General features: G+C 37.1%; 1 protein-coding gene across 1 annotated transcript in view; it reads left to right on the forward strand.

The window, feature by feature from the left end:
• The window catches only part of megf6a (multiple EGF-like-domains 6a), a 64774-nt gene that overhangs the window by 28354 nt on the left and 13503 nt on the right, over positions 1-22917 (forward strand). The window contains exons 4-16 of the mRNA XM_016283140.1: positions 8782-8904; positions 10408-10533; positions 13190-13312; positions 13797-13919; positions 15290-15427; positions 15762-15884; positions 16039-16161; positions 17198-17365; positions 17445-17576; positions 17986-18114; positions 18286-18414; positions 19353-19487; positions 19570-19704. Of these exons, the coding sequence (XP_016138626.1) occupies positions 8782-8904; positions 10408-10533; positions 13190-13312; positions 13797-13919; positions 15290-15427; positions 15762-15884; positions 16039-16161; positions 17198-17365; positions 17445-17576; positions 17986-18114; positions 18286-18414; positions 19353-19487; positions 19570-19704 (1707 nt within the window). The remainder of the gene's footprint in view (positions 1-8781; positions 8905-10407; positions 10534-13189; positions 13313-13796; positions 13920-15289; positions 15428-15761; positions 15885-16038; positions 16162-17197; positions 17366-17444; positions 17577-17985; positions 18115-18285; positions 18415-19352; positions 19488-19569; positions 19705-22917) is intronic.

Below are 22917 nucleotides of genomic sequence, written 5' to 3' on the forward strand. Positions count from 1 at the left end.
GAGCAGAGAGCCAGGGCGGAGCCGGCAGTACAGGTGGAGCTGAAGACCACCAGAGCAGAACAGAAGACCACCACGGCGAAGTAGAGGACCACCAGAGCCAGACAGTAGACCGAGCAGAAGACCACCACGGCAGAGCAGACGGAGCAGGAGACCCCCACGGTGAACCAAACCAATCAGGAGACCATGGCAGAGACTGTAACATAGAGAGAGCAGAGACAGACAACACAGACAGAACATTGGGTGTGATAGATAAGGCTGAGTGTTCAGAGGCAGCCTCCTTAGCTGGGTCGGGACAGGAGAAAAGTTCATAAATGACCTCCGTAGCCATGACAGGACAGGCAGAGAGTTCACAGATGGTCTCCATGGCCGTGACAGGATGGGCAGATAGTTCACAAACGGCCTCCATGGCCGTGACAGGACGGGCAGAGGGTTCACAGACGGCCTCCATAGCCGTGACAGGGCAGGACGAGGATTCACAGACGGCCTCCTTAGCCATGACAGGACAGGCAGAGAGTTCACCGACGACTATCTATCTGTCTATCTGTCTATCTGTCTGTCTGTCTGTCTGCCTGTCTTTTGGCTGATAAAACATTCAAACAAGGCTTTGCCATGGCAAAAAAGTTTGTGTTGACCAGCTTTCCTTTTAGTTAAATAGTAAACTTATTAAAGTTGTAAGAATTCAGTTATTTTGGCTTCCTTAAATTCAAATTTGAATTGCAGTTCAGCTTCCTGTTTTTTTTTCTCAGTTAAAATGCACTAAAAATTCAATTAAATTTAAAAGGTGTTCTCAGTTCAATTCTGAATGGCACTCAACTTTCACAGTTAGGGCTGGGTAAGTTACTCTAAAAATTTAATTAATTACTAGCTAAGTACGTCTTTAACAGAGTAATTTGATTTCTGTATTAATTACGCTCTCTTAGAATGTTGCATTACTTATTAATTATTTTCTAAATCCCATATCGATCTCAATCAGTTGAACAATACAAGGATAGACATGAAACTGTTCTTTAAATTATTTCAAATAAATAATATAAAATTGCATAAATTATTCTTGAACTGACCAAAGTAATTAAAGGGTGAATGTTACATTAAAAACATACATTTTAACATTAGATGTTACATTTTGATGTTAAATCCACTCTTGTTTTATATAGAATTGTTCTAGTCCATACAGTATTTAATGCAATTTCATCAAAAGTAACTGCAGTCGAATTACAGAAAAATTAAGAGTAATCCCTTACTTTACTTTTTCAAGGAAAAAGTAATTAAAGTACAGTAACAATTATTTAGTAATGCAATACACCCAACACTGTTCCCAGTGGCCATAATTAAAAGAAAAACTCAATGTAGTAAAAGCAAAAGTGACCAGAATATGAGCACACTTTTGAAAACCTCCACTGTTCACTGTTTTGTTTTGAGTGAACATTTCATACAACATTTGGTAAACTTCTCAGCATCAATACCTAAGAGAGGAGGCGCAGAGGCAGACAGGAGGGTGGGACTGTGGAGGCCTGCCCTGGACACAGGCGATGGAGACATAATAGGAGCGTCAGAGCCACGAGAAACTACATGTCTGTCAGTGCCGACAGAGAGAAAGGGAGAGAGAATGAAATTACTTGATTCTGATGCCATGACACACAGCTTATTTAAATAGCTACTCAAGCCCACAGCAGCAGTTGTTCTCTCCTGTTGCATAATGGACATGCTGAGAGTCAGTTTATCCTGTTTTGTTTGCATGATCTTATTTCTTTCTATTTGAGTGAGGTCTCTAACACATTGCGCTTGAACAATGCTATCCGACTGGCTGAGGTTAGTGCTCATATTTACTTTCTGGACTCAGCTGGTCCCAAGTTTGGGTGCTGGGAATACACGTTTCCGCTACTATCACAGAAACTGCTACACCTGCTTCGGTGGATATCAGGGATACAACACAGGACACCTGGGGGCAGGTGAGTGTTACTGGATTCACTGTGAATCGATTCAGATTCCGCCTGGTTAAGGGAATAATCTTTACTGTTACATAGCATTAGATTTTCAGGTTTTTGCTATTTTATTTTGTGGTTTTGATTTTGTTTTTACTTCTGAGAGCCGGAAAGGGGTGGAACGCATTAGTTTAATGACTGTGTGAATCCAGAGAAATTCTGAGACAGAGCTCAGTCGTGCTGTATGATTTGGTAACGTCTTGGCTGTGACTAAAGGAGCTTCTTTCAACACTCATAATTCACCGTGAAGGACTGGAGGCGATAATGCCTTCACTATGAACAGATGTCAGATGTGTAACAAAACAAATAATAAGCTGGTACATTGGTGTTTTGCCAAATACTATAAGAACGGCTAATGTTTTGTTTTCAGTTTTAGGAACCTGCAACTAATTAAAACTATGCAATTTTGACAACTTAGTCTTTTCAAGTAACATTTCACTTGCACTTTTTAAGGCTGTGTTGAATATTAATTTCTGGAATTGAATTTATGGATTTGCTCTAAATTGCGGGTTTGGGAGTGTAAGGGAGACTGTCAGAATGTAACCAATCAATGGAACACCTTGAGTTTGCTTTACCAGAGTTTAGCTTCCAGCATTTGTCATCCTAGAATTCATTACAGTGATAAGAAAGAAAATTGCGTTTTCTACCATGCCTGTTATTCATTTGGTGAAAATAGGGTCGGTTTTGCATATAATAAATGATTTCTATAGTCTTTGGGATTAGTGAGTCTCATAAAACTCTCAGGGTTACATCTTCTGCACCACCTACACTGTAAAAAATTATTTTGAGATTTTGTCATTTCAACTCAACTTTTTTTTTTGTAGACACAACTAAATTTATAAATTGTTCATACAACAAGAAAATGTATGTTTATTGGCCCTCAACTAAGCTGAAAGTTGAAGCTAAAAGGTTGTTTCAACTCAAAAACGCATGTTGCAACCGCTGCATCACACTGAAACAAATTAAGATAAACATTTTTAAGGCAGCAGGGTAACAAAGTTTTTTAAGTTGACTCAACAAATTGTTTTTTACAGTGTATGAAGCTGACACATGCTAAGATCATGTAAATCATACAGCTAGACAAGAATGTTCTGGCATAGTGTTTTCAACTTCCATTCTTTCTCTCTTTGCCAAATTGGTGCTGTAGAGAATCTTCATAGCAAGATGTGAAAGACAAAAGCGCTTGTGTTGTGAGTTTTTTAAGTGTAAACTCATTTAAGTGAGCAGTCCAACACTGCAACTTCTTTTTTCCTCACAGTGTCATATAAGTTGATTTCTGTTAACTGTGGGCAAAACAATTAAAGAATCACCAAGGTTGCATTCATTTACAACAGTAAAAATGGAGATATTGTGAAATATAATTTTAAATAATTGTTTTCAATTTATTATTTATTTCTGGAATGGCAAAGCTGAATTTTCAGCATCATTACTCCAGTCTTCAGTGTCACATGATCCTTCAGAAATCATTCTAATATCCTGATTTGCTGGTCAAAAACATTTATTTTCATTATCAATGTTGAAGAATTGCTGTTAAATTTTTTTGTCGAAACTTGTGATACTTTTTTTCCATGATTCTTTGATTCTTTCTTTACATAGAAAGTTCAAAAGAACATTTATTTAAAATAGAAATCATTTTCTCATCAACTACAAATTCTTGCAGTTAGAATGAGTGGTCTCTTCCCTTCCCTTTCCTTTCCTTTCCTTTCCTTTCCTTTCCTTTCCTTACCTTACCTTACCTTACCTTACCTTAAACGGAGAACGGGTCTTGAATGAACGTGCTCCAGGGTAATGCTCTCTTACACGGAATGCAAGATTAAGGAGAACAGTGTTTTGGATTAAAGGGAGGCTGTTTGGCATAATCAGGCTGCAGTCAGAGATGTCCATTATTTTTCATTCCTAAGAATTCCTCTGATCCTCTTTATTTATGAATATTGGACTAATATTTTGCGTCCTGATTCGCTATTTGATGTACCTGCTTTTCTCCAACAATGTGGAAGACAGACTTAGATTTTGGCACCACAGAACCACACATTTTTAAGCTGCGCCTACCTGGCAAACTGAATGTGATAGTCTTCACATAAGCCTGTAATGTTTGTAATACAGATAGTAATGCATGATTAAAGCATGGCTCGCATCTATGATATCAAGCCAGATCTTTGCTAAACTTCAAAGCAAAGTTCAGTGATCTTAACTCAGTGTTTCAGAGGTTATCATGATAAAAAAGCAGTTGTTTTTCTAATCTGTAGACCTGAGGAGTTCACGCTCACATATGTCGTTGATTTTACCTTCTGATTCAATTGCAGTATCCCAGCTGTACCTCACATAACTGCAGGACTTTGAGGGCCAAACAACATAACATTTGTTATTTTGGTTGAAATGTGGGTTTCCCTATTACCTTGTGCGCAGTGGGTTCCAGAAATCTGAGACCACATCGAAGTTCTGAGATTTTAACCTGGAAATAAACATAGTTTTAAAGTTTGATATGAATTGAAAAAGAAATCTCAGGTTCTGCACTTTTTCTAGGTCACTAAGCAAATGTGTGGCATTGATCTCAGTGAATGTACATTCTGTCAGATGTTCTTGTTTCCATTGAAGCTCAAGATGTTCTTCGGATCTCAAATCATTCTGAAAAACATGATCATCAGGTTTAACACAAACGTGTGGAGTTCATGCAGCTTGAGTGCTGCTGTTATTAAAGCAAAAGAAAATGAACAAAATAAGATTCTGAAATTTATGATTTTTTAAAAATGTAATTAGTGTGATAATTAATTTGTAATTATATTATTAGCACATAATTAAAAACACAATTGACATGTTTTTCTGCATTCTGCGAAGAATTGCATGAGTCTGTCGAGAGCCCATGGGCCGCTGCTGGCTCCACATCTGGGCTGTTTTATGAATTGCTGTATTTCATAAGTCTGGTTTGAAATCTCTAGTCTCTCCTATCATTTTTTTTTGGGTGTTGTTGGACAGGCTTGATTTATCCATAATACCACGCTGTGATGAGCTGCACTAAAAAGTAAAACTTAAACGTAAAAGTTAATGTGGCTCGATCAGACTATCTGTGAGCAAGGATACAAACAGTTGTGAAATGTTTTTGCTGACAAATATAAATATAAGCACCAACAGGAGAAAGTATTTTACTTTTAAAAAGTACACTACACCAGTTGTAAATAAAACAAAGTTTATTGTAGTATGTTTTACAAGAAAAAAACGATTTCAGTCTTTATACTTCAGAATTTCATGTTTCTTTGTTATTATTTGTGAAATTAACTAGCAATTTCTGAGTGAAAATTGTTTCACCACCGTTTTTTTTTCTTCAGTGCACACACTTAATATTTATTTATATTTATATTCATGGTGCTATTTTGTCCTCTGTTTATATTATATCAAGCATGTGTCCCTTGTGTCAGATACTTACTTGTTTATTCTAAATCAAATATGGATTTCATCTAGTTCTTGGCTGTATGCTATTACATTCCATTTGCAGTGTAGCTGTTTGTCTGGCAGCAAAACAGAAATGATCCATTATTAGTAACCGTTATCTAAAGTAAACTACATATTGAAATATTGAAAATCAGCCTATAACCGCTGCTTTAACCGTCATACAAATCTAAACCAGATTTGTTGTTATATGTCATTGTGGTTTAAATAACTAAGAGATAATGTACAGTCAGCCGGTCCGCTCACCCTGAAGGGGTTTATTTTGGGATAATGACCAGCTGACTGGACATTATCCCACTTATTTCACGGCTTCTTACCAGATAAATAAATATGTGGACATAAAATACTGATTTGAGGTTTACATTTGTAGATTAGCTTTAAGCTTTTGCTAATAACAACAGTCCATTACAAAAGAAGAAAACAATCCGCCTAGCAACAAGACACAACATTACAATATTAATTTAGTATTATAATTATTATAAATCTGCAATCTAAGATACTTTTTCTGATATTTAGCTACAATATAACACACCTTTCTCTATTTTCTGTCTAAATGCCTGGTTTAAAGTTTTAAGGTTCAGTCTTAATCTGTAAAACCACTGCAGTTAAGTGGACCATCACTTCCATCTCCCTGGCTAGTGGTATGTTTGCTTGAAATGATAATTTAAGGCATGAATTATAAAAGCTAACCGAGTTTTATACTCGTATAATGATCTGAAGATGAACGGTACATGCTTAAATGAACTTAAACCACCTTCACACATGAATTCTTCACAGGAGAGTGTTTTATAACAGTATTGGAGTACTTGTGGAGTTCAAACTGGACTATTTAATGCATAAATGAGTCTGATTTGTTTAAATTTATCTCCAAAATATAAGCAGTTATGGGGACGCCTCATTATAGTTTGCAGTAACTCATACTTCTGAGTTACTGCAAGATGATTCTTCTATTTTTGCCATGCATTCAAAAGCAAAAGTCTCTCTGGCTCTACAGTAAATATATTTTAATGTATTGGTATCATTTGTCCTGGAAAAAATTATTGCTTACAGAATACTGGCCATTTCTGCATATGCTCTAAGGAGATTGAAAAAGTTTGCTTACTTTAAAATATTATTCAGTCCTCCATTAATTGTCCAAAACGTTCATTAGGCAATTCATTTATTGATAAAGAGGATTAAAACAAGTACTAGAGAAAATTTTCTCATGGCTTTTTCACTGTATCTCTTGGAAAGATATATGAAACTATTGGACAAGCAGTCCTGTGAAGGGAGTATATGAATGGAGTAGTTAAAATAAAAAATGAAAATTATGTCATTATTTACACTCAAACCCCTAATGCTCTTAGTTTTTCAATGTAACACAAAAATTTGTTAATTTAATTATTATTAATTCATTCTATAACTAACATTAAATTATATTTACCCTTTATTTTCATTTAGATCAATGCCGAAGTAGATATTGAAACAAATAGCAAACTAACATCTACTCCCTGAATCAGTTCCATGTGTATGTTTGTAAGTTCATACTAATGTTACAGATCCATATAATATCACTTTAACACTTCAAGGCCCTTTTGGTACATAGGTTGCAGCTCACAGCAGCACAGAGCTCATAACTCTGACACAGTCTGCTGGCATTACAGTCTCTCACCAGCAGGGCTTTCACAGGCCTGCTACAGATCTCTGATCTCTCTTAGATCATCACTGGACCTGCACTAGACCCTTCTGCATCTATTCCTTAAACACTCAGTGGGATCCACAGGGTCATGAATGTAAACTGAGTATGAAATGGAAGTAATGAAGGTAGACTGTATTGAGTCAAACATACTTGCTTTTCTTTTCAAAATGGCAGATCTATCCAAACTCAACTGTTATTCTGCTGCCATATTTTATGACAGCGTTTTGACCTTTAAATGCACCATAAATAGTTAACACAAAATGAATCCTGTGTTTCAGATTGTCAGCATTGATCCTTACTGATTGTTCTGCTTTAGGAAAAGCTCTGTTACTGTAATTAAATTAAGCATAGGCACCCTGACTTTAAAGGTCAGGGTGATTGCAAGACAGGACAGGACAGTCTGACAGGACACAAAGAGCTTATTCGCTCTGAGATCTTCATTATGTGCAGATTGCACATTTCCACATTTTCATAAGTGCACTTAATCTAATAGCTTTTTGAGTTGCCTACAAGCAGTTTTAAAGGGATAGTTTGGCCAAAAATGAAATTGTCAGCATTTACCCACACTCGTGTCAACCGTCTGTGAAACACAAAATATATTTAAAAAAAAAATTGTCTCAGTGCTTTTTTTTTTTTTTTTTTTAAGTACGTGTATAAAAATCATTATGTCTATGGAATGCCCCCATAATGTGTGTGTGTGTTCATTTTTGGATGAACTATCCTTTAATATCATCAATGAATTACTGACAAAAATGTTAATTGATTAAGAGTTTTCTGATTTCTAAAGCAATAAAAAGGATGAAAAATTTGCATTATGACAATAATTCTTGTCCTTAAATGCAAGAACAGCCTCCTTTAAGGGGGAAGTCGTGGCCTAATGGTTAGAGAGTCAGATTCATAACCCAAAGGTTGCGGGTTCGAGTCTCGTACCAGGTATTGTAGGTGGGGGGAGTGAATGTACAGCGCTCTCTCCCACCTTCAATACCACGACTGAGGTGCCCTTGAGCAAGGCACCGAACCCCCAACTGCTCCCCGGGCGCCGCAGCATAAAAAATGGCTGCCCACTGCTCCGGGTGTGTGTTCACGGTGTGTGTGTGTGCACTTTGGATGGGTAAATGCACTAATTCAGAGTATTGGTCACCATACTTGGCCACATGTCTTTTTTTTCCACTTTTTTAATTAAACAATTTTACTTAAAACATACTGTTGATGAAAATGTGATATTAAACATACACTATTTTTTAAAAGAAGAATAAAGGAGAAAATGTAGAAAGATTAGAATAAAATTAATTATTTCTATTAATTATTTCTATATCTATGATTCATTATTCACCTAAATGTATGGATTAATAAAATTAATGAAAAATGACAATTTCATCTATTTCATCATCATCATCATCATCATCAAAAAAAAAAGATGTCTTAAAACTTTGATTCAGTGTATCAACAGTGTTGTAGAGCTGCCAGCTATTGATTTTGACTTCAGTTAAAAAGAAACAGAACAGCATCTGACACAGCAAAATAAACGGTTTTGCATATGGCTTGGAGTGGACAAATTAATTAAGGAAGTTAGAATGACTTATGCTTTGTTTTCTTTGGTGAATGCTTCGAAAACTTGTGCAAGAAGCAAACCACATTCTAACATGTGGCCTCGTGTGTTTGCTTTTTCCTCCTCAGATATTGATGAGTGCCAGGTTCACAACGGAGGCTGCCAGCATAGGTGTGTGAACACCAGAAGCTCGTACTACTGCGAGTGCAACCCGGGCTTTCGTCTGCACATTGATGGCCGCACCTGCATAGGTGAGTCTTTCGGGGGTCGAGAGAGGTCACTGACAGACTGGCCTGCATCCAAACGTTTAGAGAGTGTTATCATCACGGCCCAAGAAAAAGTTGCTTAGAACGGCTTTCTCTTCAAAGCTAGCAGGGGTCTCCACCTTGAGCTCTGTGTATGAGGGGGAATCAAAGAGCCTCTTGTTTTCTTAATAGTGGAATGTTTGCTACTGTTCTGTACTGTACGGGTCTTGTCATGGTGAGTTTGTGATAGACCTTTGAGATAGACCTGACCAGGAACCAACTGTTCTCTTGCCAGGCCCACTATCAAACCATCACATCTATTCAAATGTGACTGTGGTGTAGAAGGTTTCAGGGGAAACCCAACAATTCAGTTTTCAAAGGAAAACCCTGTGGGAATAAACAGTTCTTGCAAGCATATCAATTTAGCTAATGGTATTTGGATAGGGGTTTTGTTTTTCAAATATGTGGCCATAACAATGGATTTTATATAGTACCATTCCAGAGCTCAGGAATTTCTTTATAGAAACTTTGAAAACATTTAACCGAGCATAGTAAATACAAATTACAATGAAGATTCCAGTCAAATACCTTCTTCAAAGCCAATGCCATGCCGCACAACAAGCCCTGTGCTTCATCTTCCATGCTGCTGGGATGCCACATGTCAGCTGAAAAAGACTTTATTTGGAAATGTTGTAGCTTTCTTTCCTTGTAATATGGTTATAATGTTGTGTTTTTCTGTGTGTGCTCTTGGGTTGAAATTGGGACTCTCGGCTCTGAGATTTGCCAGTTTATTTCCAAACACCCAGTTTTATTTGTGTGAAGTGCATGACATTCCATCAGATTACTGAATAAAGGAATGTTTTGGGTAAATGGTACGTATATTCAGCAGCATCTGTGATATACTCTTTATTACCATAGAATAGTTTGCTAACAAAAAACAGAAAATGTAAGTTTATATATTATGATAGTATTTATTTCTATTTTTATATTAGCTTTAATTTTCAATTTTCAATTTTAATTTTAGATTACGCTTTAGTAATTTTGTGATTTTTATTTTTTTTCATATTTCTATTTAGATTTTTAAATAGTCTTGACTGTTGATAGTCTTATTAAAGTGTAAAAATGGCTGACAGGATTTGTTTGAATTTTAATGCATAGAATTTCATTCATTATCTGTGTAAAAGACAAATGAAAGAGATAATGGTATTTTTAAATAAATATATTTATATTATATTATAAACATATAGTTTTTATTTATGTTTACTATTATTATTATATGTGTGTACATTACACACACATTCACATAAATATATATATATATTTCTATCATGAGAACTGTCTGAAGATTTTAGCATGGTAATGGATATGACAATGTTAATGTATTTGGTCTTGGCGGAGTAGATCTGCTACGCTGCTGCTGCTGAATTACTGCTTCTGTTGGTTATTGTATATATATATATATAAATAAATCTTAACGGTCGTTTCTCTTATTCCTTATTCCTCCCACAGCTGTCCTATCCTGTGCAGTGAATAATGGAGGCTGTGAGCATGAATGTGGCCAACTGTCTCCAGTTCACTTCCAGTGCCGCTGCAGACGTGGGTACCAGCTCACAGCTGATGGCAAGCGCTGTAGATGTGAGTTTTGCTCTTCATGTATATAATTTTGACATCTAACAGTGGCTTGACTTAGTGGTGCTCAATTTTGTTGAAAAATCGATCAAAATTAACATCAGATGATGCTTTATTTTTACTGTTTCAAACAGCACCATGTTCAACTTACTATAACAGTTGTTTTACTAGATAGCCTCATGTTTTGTACAGTAATCCTAATATAAGACTTTACTAAAGTAATCAGAACTCAAATATCATATGATCCTAGTCCAGCACCAGACCAGTCTGGACCAGTATGGAAATTCATGTTTGTCAACGTGATCATTTCAGCAGGGTGTAGAAGCAGTTATTTTTGTTGCTTATTTAAACTCTTTACTTTCTGAAGTTTTGTTATGTTCATGATGCCGTCCATAAAATGTCCCGGCAGTGCATATTACATACTGTTAGTCAAAGAGCATGCTGACAAGATGATGAAAGTAGGAAAAGCTTTGGTCTAAGGCTATGTCATAAAGTCAGTATGTAGCTCTTGGACGTATGGATGGAAGGGTTCTTGGCAGAAAGGTGGAAGCTAAAGAAAGTTATTAACATCTCTAAAACCCAGATGTGCTGTTTTCTCAGAGATATTGGCAACTGCCTTGGATACTTTTACTTGGTATCTGTATCAGTCCTGAATCAAGTCATATGAAGTTGGACTAGTGTATCACAACTATGCAAACGTTGAGTTACAAATTACAAACTTTAGACTGAATTTGTATACTTTCAAAAAGTGGTACAGCTCAAGAGCAGTTACTAACCTAAATAACGGGGTCAAGGATTCCAGTAACTATGAACTTGAAAACAGACCTCACTTAGTGCAGTGTGACTCACTTGAACAACAATATCTGAAACCGCTGTGCATTTTGGCCTGCTGTAAATAGCAGTTTTCACTGAGAAACACTTATATTATTCAGACTACAGCATCATCATCTTGGCGAACACTGTGCCAATTACAGTGTGTCTGGCAAAATTCATATTCACTGTACACAGCCCCACAGATCCAATTTCCTGACACTCGCCAGAGCCAATTGTTCCCCTATGAAGTGTTACCACTGGGAGTTAGGTGAAGCCAAGGGGAAAGAACAAGGGACAGAGAGAATGTGTATGTTATTGTGTAACTAGTAGCTTTTAGACATTGACAAAAAACATGCTAGCATCTGTGTTCATGAGAGAGCAGTGGACAGTGCACTTCAGCAAATGGATAACATTGTTTAACGGTTTTCATACTGTTGTGATCAAAGTACAGATGAGTCTTGGGACAAAAGTTTTTGTACTAGTTTAATACTTAGACAATCCTTACAAAAACAACTATGGTTGTGCAGTGCTACAGCGAAGGTATCTGATGGTAAAACCATGGTACATTGATTTGTACCATGGTCAAAGATTAACTGGGACAAAAAAAAAACAGATTGAAACTCATATCATATTTATATATCATAAACATCATATGCTCTATTACATATTCAAGAAATCACACTCAGTTGGTCTCAATATCAATCAACCTTTAATCCACCTTATTTTTAATGTGAGAGTGAGGTAGGCCATTTTTAACTTGAATGTGCAAGGCTGTCACCCGCTCAATTGATTTATCTGTACAAAATGTATCTTCAATTAAATTTTGCTCAACATGAAGTCAAAGCAGAATTAAAGGTTACGTGTCTCGGGACAACACACAGTAGTGACGTTGGTAAGTGAATCTGCGATTTTGAACAAATCGCTTGGATGAATGATTCAATGACTTGCTCATAAAGGCACTAGCTGCATCCAAAATAACATTCTGTCATTCGCACTTACTTTGCGAATGACAGAAATGTCTGTGCTGTGTAGTTTAAATCCAGGCGTTCTACATTTATGTTTTATGAATACAATGAATTCGACATACTACTCTTTTCACATACTGTTTTTCACCTACTATATAGTAGAAAAGTAGGCAGATTAACACAGTCGGAGCCATTTGTTCAATTTCTTAATAAATTAGTGCCAGATGAATCGGTTGAACCAATGAATCAATGATTCACTCATATAGACAGTCACTTGTTGCCACCTACTGGCGTAATATATAATATGCAGAAAGAATCGCTGTAAAATCCCCACCACTGGAACACACGAAACAGTGAAACAGTGAAAAATATATAAACAATTGAATATCATATTCATAGTGTTTATATGGTGCACCAAGGTAGTATTTCTAAAAGACATCAAATTACCACGTCTTTTAAATACTTAGTTCATGTATAGTTTTCTTTGGTTTTGAACGGATCATATTACCCCGATTTGCTCACTCAAATCTATAAAAATGTGTTGAAAGTTAGGTTTATGGCTGGTATAAACCTGACATTTTTTTCTTGCTCTCTGATGCAGTATATCACTCCATATGTTAAAAACACTTTTTTTCTTTTCTTATTTATTCTGGATAAAATCTGTCATCCAAAGGGTCTCAAAATTGCATTGTTATATGTATGATGTGTTTTATGTCATAACGTGACTAAGGCAACAGAGCTTGCCAGGGAAGTATGGGAATTCACATAGAGAAAGCTGCAAAAATGATGTATGTGGACGGAGTTGTTGACAAGAGTTTGTGTGCGTGAGGGAGACAGCCACTGAAATTACTTATAAGATCTGACTTAAACGGCATGTGTTTCAGTGAGGAACCCATGTGCGGAGAGGAGCGGTGGCTGTGTGCACTTATGTCGCAGTGATGGCGGTCATGCTGTGTGCAGCTGTCACCAAGGCTTCACGCTGGCCCAGGACCAGAAGAGCTGTGAAGGTAAAAGCTTGTAAGGTAAACAGGTCAATAATTTAGCTCAAAGGGAATCATTTAAGATTTTAAAGGGAACTCCACCATTAATATGCAAGTGACAGCAGCAGTGAAGGGCTTTTCCACCACGCTAGGGTTCAGTTACACTATCATAGAAAGTATTAAATGCTCTCTCATCTGCTGAATCCTCTTTTTCCGAAGTTTCTTTCCCATGGTGTGAGAACAGTGGAAGCACTGTGTTTGATTAGTTGTCTGAAAGCTGTAGAACATGGTTCATCATTTCCACTCTGAAGTCCATGATGGAACCAGTTAGTGCTTGAGAGGTTACACTCATTGATTTTCTTTTAAGTGATTGTAAGAGGCAGAAATTTCTGTTTGTCCGACTGAAAGTGACTCAACAAATCCAGAGTGGGATTCTCATCGAATTAGACGGTAGCTGTATAAATAGAAAAAGGCAACATGTAATCAGTAACTTGTAACTGGTGTGTTTCAGATGTCGATGAGTGTGAAACGGGATTGGCAGCTTGTGCTCACAGTTGCCGAAACACTCCGGGCTCTTTCTCATGCGTCTGCAATCCGGGATACGAGTTGGGCTCTGATGGCAGGAAATGCTACCGTGAGTTACCTTTCACTTAATTAACTTCTAAGCACAGTTCGGAAAAGCACAGAAACATACCCCAATGGTCTCAATAAGTAGTGATTGGTGGGTTAAGTGTGAAGTATTGATACTTTTAATAATTATATTGTATCAAGAGAATTGATCATTCTAGTGGATAAGCAAGTGATAACTATAGTGATTTAACTACACTACCATTCAAAAGTTTGGGGTTGGTAAGTTTAATGCTTTACTATTTTTGAAAGAACTCTTATGCTTACCAAGGCTGCATTTATTTGATCCAAAATGCAGTAAAACATAATATTGTGAAATCTTATATATTTTAAAGTGTAATTTATTCCTGTGATGGCAAAGCTGAATTTTCAGCATCATTACTCCAGTCTTCAGTGTTACATGATCCTTCAGAAATCATTCTATGATGCTGATTTGGTGTTTGAGAAACATTTCTTCTTATCAATGTAAATATCAATATTTTATGCAAACAGTGATACATTTTCTTGTTAGGATTCTTAATATGTAGAAAGAAGAATTAAAAAGAACAGCATTAATCTAAAATGGAAATCATTTGTAACATTATAAATGTCTTTTTGTAGCATTATAAATGTCATTTGTAACATTATAAAGGTCACTTAATGCATCTTTGCTGAATAATAAAGTTTTCACTGACCCCAAACATTTGAATGGTAGTGTATATTTTAATTTTTTTAGCAAGAAAATAATGAATAAGTAACAAAAATTAACTGTATTAGTGAATAGTTTGACCATAGGAACTATTTCTCATCTGAACATGCAAAAAACTTCTGAAAGACAAGCTTAGAAGTTAAAATTCATCATGTTCTGTAATTAACTATGAACTTGATCCACTAACATCTGCCTGATTGATCAAGGGATAATGCCAAATAAACCCTGAGTGGGTGATCAGGTGTTCACTCAGGTGTTCATCAATCAGGAGGACGTTTATTTTACAATAATGACTGACTGACTGTACTGTACATTATCAACATATTTTATGGGAACTTGACAAGTAAATAAATGGACATGAATTTAGCTTAGTTTATAGGAGAAAACCTTGAACCTAGAACATTGTAGAAGATTGTTGTAAAAACTGAAAATTAAAAAAAAAAAACAGTTTACTGGTAGTATTGGTATCAATATCCGCGATATTGGCCTTGCACTTGATATCGAATTATTAACTACAGTGAACATGATCCATTAACATTTGACAACCAGAAAGTATCCAACTACAAAACCTAATAAATTTTGAAATAAATTACACAGTTGGCTTTTTTATTATCTAATGCAATGACATTCATGTTATGTTCATAATCATTTTTGAACAATTGTTTCTTTTTATTATTAACTCTCTGTAGGTATTGAAATGGAGATTGTTAATAGTTGCGACTCAGATAATGGTGGCTGTTCACACCACTGTCAGCACGGCACGCTTGGACCCGTCTGCAGCTGTAACCAGGGTTATCAGCTTGCGGAGGACCTCAAAACCTGTTTGGGTGGGTGTGCAGGTGTACATAAATTAGTTTTACAAAATAACTCCAATGAAATCCATCTCTTGGATTCAGCGTGCATCCAGCTGCACTGATAAACCTTTAAAATCATCATTCCTCAAACAATATTAATGACTATTTCCTGCAAAGCAAATGTCAGCCAGCTGGATCTCAGCAGTTTTAGGTCTTGTGTTTTTCTGGCTGTGCCTTGAAGGTTCTCTCCAAATAAAGACCCCTCTTCATAGTTGGAAATGTGCTTATGTAAATACTCAGTCTACAGAGTCCTAATACACGGTAATGGCTCGTGTCCTCACTTCCTGTACTGCTTTTTTTGTTTAAGATCTGGAAGAATGTGAGGAGGGAACTTCATGCTGTGAGCAGGACTGCACAAACCACCCTGGAGGTTATGAGTGCTACTGCAGGGCAGGATACAGACTCAACACTGACGGATGTGGATGTGATGGTACTTCACAACCTGTTTACTGCTGATCGACTATTAAAGAAGAGCAAGGAGACATATCAGTTACTGTCAATGTGCTATAATAAGAAACAGTGCTAGTTACATCACAGTGCAGTCACATTGTATAAAGAGTGTTGTGTTTTCCACTGGTGTCTAGATGTGGATGAGTGTCTGTCTGATAATGGGGGCTGTGAGCACACTTGTCAGAACACAGCTGGCTCCTATCACTGCTTCTGTGAGTTTGGAAACCGGCTCGCTGAGGATAGACACTCCTGTATTCGTAAGTATACCATGGGGGGCACAGTGGATATCAGTTGCTTGATCCTGATTGGTCAATCACAACATTCTGTGGTCAGATCTGTAATGAATAATGTGCTATACAGCCATCTGGCCATTGTTGAAAAATAAACCCTATGTGTTGCATCACTTATCATGAAAGGGTTTGTTTTGCGATAATGGTCATGTTATCGTTATCGTTTTGCGATTTTATTTTATGAAGAGAATGAGACTTTTAAAGCACAGTATAGGAAATGGGTTGGCAGGGAAACATATAAACTGTTTATAAATACTTAAATAAATAGTTTAGGGGCCATCGTACAAAAATACATGACCTCAAAATGCCAACCTATCAGAGTTGAGTATTCCAGACAACTATGTACGGTAATAATTTTGTGAAGTAAATGCTAAACTGTGTCATTAACTTTCTATATAGTTCTGAAATGATTTCCTACAGTACATAGCCTTTTTTTCACATAATGAAATAATCAGTTTTTTTTTTTATTTGAATTATTCAATTATTGATTTTGTTATATAGGTATATGGTAATGAGTATGTAAATCCGATTGGCTGGAAACATTGAATTGAAAGAATCAGTTAGAATGCAAGTAGAGTTTCATGGCTGAAATATTCATTGATTACACTAACATTAAAAAAAGTTTGGGGTTTGGTAAGTTTAATGTTTTTGAAAGAACTCTTATGCTTACCAAGGCAGCCTTTATTTGATCAAAAATATACCTATATACAGTATGTATATAGTTAATATTGTTGTAAGGGCCCTGGGAAAACTAGCAACCACTTTGTGAAAGCTAATGGGCATCTGAATAAAGAATGTGCATTTGGTATTTGATAATTATCTGTCCAATGAGCAGGATATTGTGCAGCCAGCTGATAAACATATTCAGTATGATACTACATCTAATCATCTTGTCAAGGCTTATTTTGCAATAATAAGACATTATTACTTACATAGTTGGTGTAACAGCAAGACAACATTGATCATGTCAATATATCTACTTTTCTCTCTCTGTTCTATGTAGCCCTGGAGAGAGCGGTTGAGGAATTGTCCAGTCCAGCGTTGGTTGAGAGACCTCTCCTTCAACTCACTCTCCTCCAGGACTACCCACAACCCCTGGAGCGCTATCACGACTATGAGGACGATGGCTTTGGAGAGCTGCGAGCAGATAGCACCCTCTCTGAGAAATTTGGTCTGTTGTTAAGTCAAATGTCTTTATTTATTATTATTGGCTCTAGCTTCTTGTTAATCTTACCTTTGTCTTGTCACAGTGTGTTTGAATGGGACATTTGGCCGTGACTGCAGCCTGACGTGTGACGACTGCTCTAATGGAGGACTGTGTAACATTGACAGCGATGGTTGTGACTGCCCAGATGGCTGGACAGCAATCATTTGTAACCAAAGTGTGTATTTTATGTTTTGTGAAACCATTAAGTTTGAGATTTTTAATGTTTTTGAAGATTTTTAAGCGCACCAAGGATGCATTTATTTATTTAAAAATGACAGTAAAAATTGTAATATTATGAAATATTATTACAATTTAAAATAACCGTTTTCTATTTTAATATATTTTTAAATGTAATTTATTCCTGTGATGGCAAAGGTGAATTTCAGCAGCCATTACTCCAGTCTTCAGTGTCACATGATCCTTCAGAAATTATTCTAATATGATGATTTGGTTTTTTATCATGATTATTATCAATGTTGAAAACAGTTGTGCAGCTTTAATACTTTTGTGGAAACTGTGATACTTTTGAACAGTAGGCCTATACTTAACTACTCTGTATAAAATAATTATTTTGTCCATTTTAGCCTGTCCAGAGGGAACATTTGGGAGAAACTGTTCCTTCACTTGTAAGTGCAAAAACGGTGGCACCTGTGACCCGATTAGCGGGAAGTGCCGCTGCCCACCTGGAGTCAGTGGAGACCTGTGCCAGGATGGTGAGTGATTGCGAGATTACAACATAAAATGAAACCATATCTGCTGTTCCAAACAGTGCAGGCATGTTTAGATGAACGTGTGTTTTATGTCTCAAATTACGTTCATACGATTTTCGATCATGTTAATCTTTAATTTAAAGCTAGAATGTGTAATTTATATTCTGTGTTCAGGCTGTCCGAAGGGACTATATGGAAAACACTGCAACAAGAAATGTAACTGTGCTAATAACGGACGCTGCCATCGCACATATGGAGGCTGCCTGTGTGATCCAGGGCTCTACGGCAGGTTTTGTCACCTACGTAAGTCCAGCAGTATATCAGACCGACAGTGACTTAAAACTCCTGGAGATACTCGCACAGTGTGATATACCCAAGTAGGACATGTTCCTGGATCAACATCCTTTTTTGGACTTTCACAACATTCCTATGAAGCAATCAAAGTCCTAATCCTATTCCAAACCATAACCATAAAATCAAAGGGAAAATATATTTTGGGGTCTAAATGTCTGAGACACTAACGAAAAAGCTTCTATTTTGCTTTTTTTAGATAGTTTAATAATATTTTTTCACTAATTTAATACAAGTTTGTGTAAAACCTGATGGTCATGTTCTCCAGCATGATTTGAGATGCAAAGAGCATCTTCAGCTTCAGTGGATGAAAATTTGATTGCTGTAAAAAAAAAAAAAAAGAGCTACATGTGATCAATGTTACACATTGCTTGTTAGAGTACTGACTGTCATATGGCACATTTTTTAAACTCCTAAAACTTTAACACTTTACAATAAGGTCCCATTAGTTCATGTTATTAACTAAAATTAAGTAATAGTGAGCAATACATTTGTTGCAGTATTTATTAATCTTTGTTAGAGATGGTTAATAAACATACAGCTGTTCATGTTAGCTCAGGTCCTTTAAATAATGTTTACAAATTCATCTAATAAAATGTTTTAGAATTATTTTTCATTGTTAGTTCATGTTAACAAATGGAACCTTATTATAAAGTGTTACCCCTTAAACGTAATTTCAGGGTTTCAATTACGTTCTCAGATTTTCAATGAGATTTAAACCTGAACTTAATATCTGATTCATTGATATATTGATTCAGTGGATTGTTGTTCCAGAACTAACAAAGATGTTGATCCAGGCGCATGTCATATTTGGATTAATCATGTTATCTTTTTAACATCTGATGGTTCTCCTGGTTGTAACCGAATATCCCACACAATGTCTTTTCCAGCTTGCCCCAAGTGGTCGTATGGATCTGGCTGCTCATCGGAGTGTCATTGTGTGCAGCAGAACACGCTTGAATGCCATCGACGTCATGGAACGTGTGTGTGCAAGCCTGGCTATCAGGGCAAGACCTGCAACCTGGGTCAGTTCAGGGAGTACCATTCACTCGATTGACAGCTTGTCTGTGGCAAGTATGTTTTTATCTGTTGTTCTTTGTTTTTTAGAGTGTGATAGTGGATACTATGGTCCAGGATGTAAATCAAAATGCCAGTGTCCAGCAGGAGTGTCTTGTCATCACATGACTGGACACTGTCAGCGTCAGTGCCCAGCCGGTCTGTATGGGGATCACTGTGACCGAGGTGAGTTAAAGTAATTCAATAGCTGAAATTTAGTGGTATTCGCAATACACGGTGCTAGAAGAGCTTCCATAAAAGTAGATTTATGGCTACCTCTGAGAGTCGTTGTAAGTTTCGCTGACTAGCATTTGACAGGATAAATAAGATTAGTGGGCCAAGCCAAATACAGCTGCCAAACACTGGAATACATGATGGAAATACCTTTATCTCCTGGCTTGCCGATTAAATGTGTTCCCTTAACACAGATATGATCCTGTATTTCACTCAACTGAAAATCTAGAGTAAATATTGAAGCCCAACATGTTATAAAACAGATTTTAAAGGGGAAATGTCTTGAATAACAGGAATTTTTTGGTCTTTGATTAACTTTGTGGAGGTTGCAGGTCAGTTCTGACATGGTCAGCAGGGAAAAACAATGCTTAATCCACATAATTAAATGCTACAACTAAGTTTAATCATGTATTGCTAGAACACTGATTTCGTATTTTTGTAGGCCAACACAGAAATTACCTTCACCCTGGTTCCCTCGACAGAAACCCAACAAGACTTTTCCTATGGCTTATGGATTATTGCAGAAAATAAGCTCTGTGGCCAACAAAGGTTTATGATTCTTACACGTTTTTTTCATCATGATGATCTTCACAAATGAACACAACTTTTATGAACTTTGAAGCAATCTCCAGAAGTAAAATGCTAAACGTAGGCTATAAACTAACAAAACCACGGTCGCATGACTTCAGTGTCAACATCACTAAACTTCCGACAACTCTTTCAGCCTTTATTTAAAATACATTTTCCCTGAAAGTTTGAATTAGAGTGTGGTTATAAATACAATGAGGCTGTAAAAGCGGACTAGTGAGTAGATTAATTTTCCTGTTTGGCTTGATAAAGTTTAATGTCGCCAACAATATCTGTAGCCCTATTTAGCTACATATTAGCAACAACTTTTAGCAAAAGCTTGTAACGCTTTGACTCGGATAACTCGTTAAATCCATGAAATGAAAGAGATGGAAAACGAAGAGTTGGTGTCCCACACATTTAATGGCTGGTACACGGCAAGGCGCTCCTCTCATACATGAGAGATTAACTCTTTCTGGGCGTTACAAATAAAAGTCAAGACAAAATAATAACAAGAAGGCAGAGCGAACTTATCATCCATAGTGGTTCTCATTACACAGTCACGTAGTCCTTCTACGTCATCACCACATAGCGCACGTTATAAGTTAAGTGATCAGTCTCCTGTTGTGACTGGTTTCCAGGGCTACCCTTGCATGGTCATGTGCCTCTTGCAATGTTAATCTTAAGCTCTCGGGATAAGGGATTTCAGCTTCCTCCCTTCCATCCCATACAGGCTGAGTCACCAGGTCCAATGAAGTGTCCAACTCCCTCCCATACATCATCATAGACGGGGTTTGACCCGTACTCTCATGAGGTGCTGTTCGTAGTGCAAAGCAAATTTGTGGGATATATCGGTCCCAGGTTGTATGTTTATCATCCATGTATGCACGAATTGCTGTCTTGAGAGTCCGGTTCACCCTCTCTGTGGCATTCGTCTGTGGGTGATATGCCGTTGTGAGGCGATGTTCTGTTCCCAGGAGAGTGAGCATCCGTTCGAATAGGTCGCTCACGAAAGGGGAACCTCTGTCCGAAATTAGATAAGTGGGGGCCCCGTGACGGGAAAACACTTCACTTAGCACTTAAAAGGTCCATGGCATCTTGGCAGGCACTGTCCCATACAAAAGGAGCATCATTTTTAGTGAGCGCGAACAATGGTTCAGCGTGGCGGGCGTAGTCCTGTATGAACCGACGGTAATAGCCTGATAGGCCCAAAAACTGCCTCACTTGCTTCACATTGACAGGAGTTTTAAAGTCCATAACAGCCTTCACTTTGCCCTGGTCCGGTAGGACGCCACTTGGACAGACACGGTACCCCAAAAAGGTGAGCTCACTGCGACAAAACTGGCATTTGACCAGTTTAATGGTCAATCCGGCAGACTTGAGCCGTGAAAGGACTTCCCTCGGCTGTGTGGTGTAGAGCTGGCCATAGGAGATAGCGGAGCATGTGGCGCTGCAGAGGTGTCGACATCAGGAGGACCAAAACGTCTTAATATACTCTGCTGCAACTGGAGAGAGTCGTTGAGGCACTGTTGCAACACAGATACTTCAGCTTGTAGGAGTTCCACTTGAGTCTCCAGGCTCACTCGCTTTGGTAACTTTTGTCTCTGTCTGGGGACAGAATCTGGTAATGTGTAGGTCAAGTCAGTGTTAAGTTCTGGGTGAGAAGCCATCACAGTAAATGTGCATTTACATAAACAGCAATATAGCAATTGTAAAAATTCTAAATGTAACCCAGAAAAATCCAACCTGCTATTAAAATGCACACACCATCAATAAAATCTTTAACAAAATCCAACCATATCACATCAACAGTCCCTTTGAGTTAGTAATAGTAGTAAAACCACACACTTTTCCACTGTCTCTTTTATGTGAGCTTTGTGTTTTTACCTCAAAAACCCAGAGCAAGAGAATGTTGCTTTAAATTAAATGAATTGTTTTTAAGTTACTTGACCATGCAAATATGTCCAGAGTTAGAAATTACTCTTCAGTCCAGCATAAGTAAATTCAGTTCACAATGAAGAAAAACTGTTCCAACAGGTGAATTGTTTCCTCAAAATGTTCAAAACGCAGTTCCAATGCACAAAAGTGAACCCCTAATCGGCTTTGAAAAGAAAAATCTTTGCTGTTCGCTTCTGCAGTCAAATTCAACGCACACACTCACACAAAAATCCGTGATGAAATACCCCAGTCTACACTTGAGAAACAGGCCGGGAAAATTTTGCAATTAGATTAAAGGGCACACCGCACTATAATGTGATGCATGCAAAAACATAGTTTTGGCCGTTACAAGCTTTTAGAAAATCACAAGGGGAGATTACTAGTGTATTTTGTGTTGTAGAATAAAATGTGACAATGTCTTGAGTTTATTTTAAGATGAGTTTATTTTTAGAATTTAACCAAAAATCCCTGAAATGAACAAAATGCTAACCATCTTGTAAAATTGAACTGCAAAAATGTGTCAGTTTACTATACATATACACAGTAGTAAAGCCAGCCTGTTTAATACAAAGGGTCAGAGAGTTTTTTGATGAAAGAAACCTTATTGTTACGGGTCTGACAAGACGTGAGACGTGTGGATCCATGTGCAAGCTTTATTCT

Source organism: Sinocyclocheilus grahami, unplaced genomic scaffold (genome assembly GCF_001515645.1).
Source record: "Sinocyclocheilus grahami isolate Dianchi unplaced genomic scaffold, SAMN03320097.WGS_v1.1 scaffold170.1, whole genome shotgun sequence".
In the NCBI taxonomy this organism is placed as follows: Eukaryota; Metazoa; Chordata; class Actinopteri; order Cypriniformes; family Cyprinidae; genus Sinocyclocheilus; species Sinocyclocheilus grahami.